This window comes from Parasteatoda tepidariorum, chromosome 2 (genome assembly GCF_043381705.1).
Source record: "Parasteatoda tepidariorum isolate YZ-2023 chromosome 2, CAS_Ptep_4.0, whole genome shotgun sequence".
NCBI classification, from domain to species: domain Eukaryota; kingdom Metazoa; phylum Arthropoda; class Arachnida; order Araneae; family Theridiidae; genus Parasteatoda; species Parasteatoda tepidariorum.
The window spans coordinates 25,541,654-25,548,742 of record NC_092205.1 but is presented as its reverse complement, the minus strand read 5'-3'; the positions used below and the strand labels follow the sequence as shown (position 1 = coordinate 25,548,742).

At 26.5% G+C, this 7,089-nt stretch overlaps 1 protein-coding gene across 1 annotated transcript; it reads left to right on the top strand.

Moving 5' to 3' along the window:
• Positions 1–1,336: 1,336 nt before the first annotated feature.
• Positions 1,337–6,608, top strand: LOC107456060 (cuticle protein 10.9-like). The gene is made up of 3 exons (XM_016073860.3): positions 1,337–1,480; positions 3,807–3,845; positions 5,014–6,608. The coding sequence occupies exons 1-3, from the start codon at positions 1,469–1,471 to the stop codon at positions 5,515–5,517; spliced, it is 555 nt and encodes a 184-aa protein (XP_015929346.1). The 5' UTR covers positions 1,337–1,468; the 3' UTR covers positions 5,518–6,608.
• The last annotated feature ends 481 nt before the right edge of the window (positions 6,609–7,089 follow it).

The window sequence follows — 7,089 nt, the reverse complement described above, 5'->3', positions numbered from 1 at the left end:
TCAACAGTTTAAATACCGTCCTTTTATGGTTATTTGATTGTTTTGGTTGAATACGAGAAGATAACAATTAAATAAATTATCATTTAACCATTTTTATGAGAAATGTAGACAATGTAGAGTTGCGTCTGTTGCCTTAGCTTTCGTCATTTTTTTTTTAAACGTTCAATAAATCTTATGGTCATTTATGTTAAATTGAAAATATTATGAGCTATATTTTTTTCTAACAAAATTATTATTATTATTTTTATTTACAAAGGCAAGTTACAAGACACCTGAAATCACAATAACACAAAATCAGACCAGAAAAATCCTGACATTAATAAATCTATAAGCTTAGGGCTGCTCTCGCCATCCAAAAACGCTCCCAAATTGAAATATGGGGAAGAGCAGGGCAAATGCGAACATTATTATTGGATTGCAAATTTTTCTATGTATTAAAAATGTAGTCTGCAATGAGGGGTAAAAGAAGATCTGACATTGTTTTATTTAAAATTATTTATTTTTAATGAATAAAAAAAGGTTTATTGTTTAATAATAAATATTAAGATAAAGCTTAATGCACGTTATCTTCGCCCTTACTATATATATTTAGAATCTTTACCGAAATGTAAGAAACTAATAATCATAAATTAGTATATTATCATTAAAAACTAACAAAAACGTTATAAAAAGTTGTATTAACATAGATTTTTTAACGAGGAAAGCAAGATCGAAGACATCAAAATCAGCTGGGAAACTCTCTCACTCTCAAATTTACAACAATAAAAAATAACTATTTTTCTGCAGATGCATCAGAAAGCATATTTCTAAAACAATATCTGTATAATCACTTCGAATTTACTGCAGTATAACCATGGGTTTAGCTTTTCATTATTTTTTAAATTTATGACTTATATAAACTACAGTAATTTTCTAGACAAAAGGTAAAAAGTCTTTGGAAACAAATTATCGAGAACATACTGCGCATTAGCTAATAAATAAGTATTTTTACAGTTAGTATTCTACTTCAGAAAATATACATTTGACTGTAGAATAACTTCAAAACTACTTCAATTCTACAGAAAAACTGCTGTTTATTCTTATCTGAGAAAAACTATAACAAGTAAATAGTTTTGATTCCATTAATTTTTGCAATGATGCATCGATGAATTACGCTAATTCAAAGCTACTCAACAAAGATCAATTCCATACCATTTTACTTATTTCAGTCTTTCAGGTTATCAGAATTTTTATCTGCGTTTTTATGTTTGTTATTAACTATCTCTCCTAACCTTGACACTTTCTCTATCAAATGATAGAAATAATGATAGATTCAAGCATTTTTGTCTGACTAAATTCCCTTCGGAAGCTTAGAATCAATCATCTGTAAAAATTACTCTAAATATTTGAAATGCATTTCTTTTGTGGTTGCTATAAAAGAAAATGTTTTTAATGCAGTATAATCAGTAACCATTCAGCTTCGTAAAACATGATCTCCAAGGTAAGAGAATTATTCATTTACCACTAAAAGTTAAAATGATTATTCCATTAAATTGTTATAACCATTAAATTGTTTTGGCAGTTCAGAATGTTCTAATCATTCATATCCTTAAAATTTAAAAAAAAAAGCTCTTTCTTTTTTCTTGAATCAAAATGTCAGGGTATCTCGTTCTCGCGATATTTCCAGATTGGAGTGTATGAAAGTAACGTGCGAAAAAATTAAGACAATCTATTCAATACACCCGGAATCATGATTATTTCTCAATTAGATGGCTGTTACAGTCTATTTGTAATGTGTTTAGATATAGTTTATTTTAAACTACAATTAATTATTTTTTTAATTTCAAGGTAAAGAATTACCTAAAAGTTAAAAATTTATATTTATCATGAATTGTACATACAACCAATTTTACATAATTTTCTTGAATAAAAAATTGGCCCTCATGCAACTATTTTCTTCAAAATTATGCAACCATTAAGGAGTTAAATAACGGTTTGTTTTTTTTTTGCGAAATTGTTGTATTTTTCGCATTAACTGTAATTATTTTCTTATTTCCTTGAAATTAGAACATTTTTCATTTCGAAATTATTTTAAAATGTTATTGTTTTTATAAAGATATGAGTAGCATAATTTTAGTTGTATTGATCCAAAAGTAATGGCTAAAAAAAAAAATTAAGTTTTAACAACAAACATATGTTGTTACAAGCTAAAGAAAAGGTAAGACCGATAAGGAATAGATAATAAGACAACAAAATGAGAATATCGACAAGATAAATTTTTATGTTTGTTTATAAATCGAAAAAGTTAGTATTGAAAAATTTATTAATATAATTATTAAAAAAATTATTTAAACATAGATAAATTTATTAATCTATGCAGTCAACTCAGTATTATATTTCTTTATAAAAATATAAATTTTTCTTTATGAATATAAATTTATAGAGATTTCATTCATTTAGAAAGATTGACAAATTAATCTTTTGACAAATCCTCTGCTAATTTCATATAAATAATTCGAAAAATCATTTGTCCATTCTATATAGTTTACGAATTATACTTAACGCTAATATTATCAATATTTCTAAGCCTTTTCATTCATGTTCTTCTTTTATGTTGTAAATGTTAAAAAAGTGACTCTGAGTAATATCAAGTTCTCTGAAATCAGAATTCAACGCTAGAAAAATCACATGTGCTCAACTTTAAATTGTTTAATATAATAATTAACAGAAATGTGTTTTTTCCCCTTAAAACTATGTTAAACTGAACGAAATTGATATAAATTGTTTGATATACTAATACTCGCATTCTATACGCAAGGAATATTACTATCTACATATATAAAGTATATATATTTTAAAACAACTAATGTTAAATAATAACATTAAATAACAATATTAGTTATCGTCAAATGTTAATAATATTGAAAGAAGTGAAATTATTTACCAAAAATTTATAAATATGTCTCATCAGTAATCTTTATTACCGATAAAATAAACTATATTCGGGCATATTTCAACTTTTGTTTGTAAAACAACACAACAAAGTTATGATGTTCATTTTTACTTTAATCAAAACCCTTAGGCATTAAACATCCATTATTCCGAAATTAATGAAAAAATTTCGTAGTTTATTTTGAATAATCATTTATGCTAATATTATTTTAATCTTCATAAATTTAAGTTGAGTTTCAGTGCTCCGTAACACTTTACGAACCTGAACTACAATAAAATTACTTAATAATTAATTAATTGTGCACTTGAGTAATCTAATGATTATAATATCTGAAATAACTAAATTGCCTACCTACTCACTTTTTTCTAAATACCTGAACTATGTAAACTATCAGATCTAAGCATTGAATAATCACATAAATAATTGCATTATGAATAATATCATCAATAAAATACCTAATACTACCATTAAATGCTCACATAATAAATTCTACTATAATTAAATAATAATAATATAATATAATAGTATATAAAGAAATATTATATAATATTAAATGTAATATATAAATATATGTATAATAATAAATATAATATAAATATATATATAATAGTAAAAATAGCTCCTAAAAATGAAAAATAATAATAAAATAGTAATATATAATAAATATGACCAGAATTAAAAAAAAGAAAATTTAAATTTGTTTAGGTGTTACAAAAATTTATATTTCACGATATTTCAAATTTTATTGATCAAAATGGTATTTTTTCCGCTATTTTCTCTAGCAAGTTTTATAATAAAATAAATCCATTTAGTTTATTTGCAGACTACATATTTAATCTGTTGAATAATTTGATGAAATTATTTGTTTTTTCAGTGCATTTTCGTTCTTGTCGCCAGCATCATCTCCATGACGGTAAGTACTATAAATAAAAAATAGAAGAATATGAATAATCTAATGATCGTTGCAAATATAAAAACATTGAATCTGTCTTATTGTTGCATATGTTGCTGTTGCATTGTTTCGATTTTAATATTTTTATTTATAACATAATAATTGATAGATTGATTATATGATTGATTGATTGATAATGGTTGTATGATTGATTAATGATGGTTTTGGAACTTATAGTGAATGATGACATATAATAATCATATTATATATTGAAATTTAATGAAATTGTATTTGTATTTCGATATTAAAATATTCAGTCATTGAATGGAGAACAACCATCATTGATTTCAAAGTTAGAAAAAATATGCTGAAAATAGGATCAAAAGTAATTAATTTAAAGGAGAACGTGATCGTTTACTAAAAGAGGTCGTACGAAACCATGTGTGATAGCAATAGCACAAAGTTTCAATGGTCACACAATGTGAGGTTTGAACAAATAGGGCAGATTGGTAACACTAAAGTTAGAATATAAGGTAAACACAAAAAATAAGTAAAATTACAGATTATAGATAATAATGACTTTCTATATCCAAATACAAGCATAGCATTTAACACAGTGGAGTAATGTTTGCAATCAAAATAAGCCCATAAAACAAAAGATGTATCCACCGCATACAGGAGACGCTGGGAAAAAAAGGTGTCAAGGTAGATTTGGGGTTTATTTGAAGATAAAAATAGTGACCTTTGAAAAAAAAATGACTTTTGAGAAAAATAAATTGAGTAACAATTCTGTGTTCACTCCTTAATTGAAGATCGATTAATCAACTGATCAGTACATTTTCACACATTTCAGTAACTTAACCGGTTATTTCACTAAATTGAAAATAAATTAAACCTCCGAAGAATTAAATTTATTTGTGTATTGTTTAATTTTAAATATGAGACTATTGAATCTGTATCATAATTAATAAGTTGTATACTGTAATATAGTTTAAGATTTTATAAACTAAAAACTCCAAATGAAAATATTAGCTACTTAAAGGCATCAAATACTATAAAATGTGTTTCATTGGTACTATTACTCGAATAATGCTATTAAAAAGACAATTTTATTTCAAAAATTTTAATCTTTATTTTAAGATTAAATAATTGAAATATTCCATATAAAACATGTTTTTGTTTATTTCAGTATGCTCATGGTCATTTCCCAGTGGAAGAGCACCACGCTCCCAAGCCTTACAAATTTGGATACAGCATTAAAGACAAGCATGGTGAACAACACAGGGAAGAATCCGGAACAGGAGGGCACGTGACTGGTAGCTACGGATTCACCGACGCTCGAGGTGTTAAAAGACAAGTGAACTACGTTGCTGACAAAGCCGGATTCAGAGCCCAAGTCAAGACTAACGAACCCGGAACCGCAAACCAAAACCCAGCCGCAATACTCTTAGTCTCCGATGCTCCTTACACCGGTGGTGAGGGATACTTGGGTGCGCCTGCAGCAGCTGCTGGATATGGAGGTTTAGGATATGGTGGTGGATATGGAGGAGCTTATGGAGGCCTTGGTTATGGTGGAGCTTATGGAGGTCTTGGTTATGGTGGAGCTTATGGAGATCTTGGTTATGGTGGAGCTTATGGAGGACTCGGTTTAGGAATTTTAGGTGGTTTGGGATATGCTAGATATGGATATTAACTAAATTAGAGTTTTATTGAAATAATTTTAATAATTTGTTTGTAAATATTTTGTTCCACTACAATAACAAATTGTGCCTCTTCTGAAAATTTAGTTTTTACTGTCTTGCATTATCTTACATTATCATTGACTTGCATTATGTTTGTGATTTTTCTCTAATTCTAGAACAGAGCTTCCTGCCTTCTTCATTTTCGTCTCTTTTTTTAAATATTGCGTTACATTACTTTATTTATATGCTTTAACCCTTTGCATGTTTTACTTATTTGGGTGTTGTATTTTCTTTTCAAAATCTGTTTCTATATTGCATTCATTTCTAATTCCATGGAATTAAATTACTTAAGATTACCCTTGTTTTTCTATTTATTTTCGTTACGTTCGTTTATTATGTTATTTTGCATGTATTTACTCTTTGACTGTTCTTTTTTTTCTCTTTGAATTATTTGAATGCTTTTATTTTTTTCTTATTTTTCATTTTTTTTTTTTTTATATCTTCGATATTTAATACTATTCCATGCACAATTTTATTTCCTACCTTCATTTTTGCGATGTATATTTTTGGTGATATCTGGTTTTCTTACTTTTAAATATGTTCTTCAATAAAATGTTTATTTTTTTCTGCAAGCAGTACTTATATCTTTTACTTGTCTTAAGCTTCTTTAGTCTTTCCGCTCTTCTATGCATGCCAAGAATTGTCCTATTTTCAACCATATTTTTAGACTTTCTAGTATTTTTTAATATTTCATTCTTTTGCATGTATTTGTGGAATATTGTAGCCATTTCCCATTTTTTTTCTCATGTCATTTCAATTTTTCTTTGCAAAGATGCTTATTACAATTTATAACGTTTTCTCCTGTTATCTCTCTCTGCAAGATAGTAAATCCGTTATCATGTTGTGTTAAATTACTTTGTTATTCTTAGCTATAAGTTGCATTTGCTTCAAATTCAGTTTTGTATATCTTTAAATATGTACCAGCTCAATTGCCTTTCATGTATTTTAATTCACAATGCTTTAAATATTTCCCATTTTATGTACGTTATGTGCAATGTGTCTATAAATGTTTGTAAATTTGAATAAAAGAACAACCAGACAATTGAAAAACTTTACTTGATAAATTTTTTAATCAGCCCTACTTCTTGTTAAAGTTGGACTACATTTCGTGGTTTCAATGACATTATTAGCTTGTTTTTTGAAAATACTAGGGGACTTTATCTCCATTTTAACCCCCTCCCTCCTCACAGACAATTATTTCTCGATATTTTTTGTTCCTTGACGATATTTCGTGCAATTTAAAAATCATTCAATCAAAAGATCAAAAACATTTTACTTTATTAGCTAAAATCTGTTCCATGTATTTAGTTTCTAATTCTAATGAAGTAAAATTTAATCATAATAATATTACTCAATTGCCATTGTAACCTCGTCCACAAATTTGCAATTTCTTTCTTTCTTTATTTCTTACTTAATTAATTTAAATTCTTACTTAATAGTTACAATAAAAATTGTTGAACATTTTCAACCAAAAAGATTGTTTAGTTAGATTAATTCGTTTAAATAATTATTAATATTGTTTT

Excerpts from the sequence above, each read along its gene's own strand:
- LOC107456060 (XM_016073860.3), top strand. Across the intron at positions 3,846-5,013 it reads CCAGCATCATCTCCATGACG|TATGCTCATGGTCATTTCCC; the intron begins GTAAGTACTATA and ends TGTTTATTTCAG.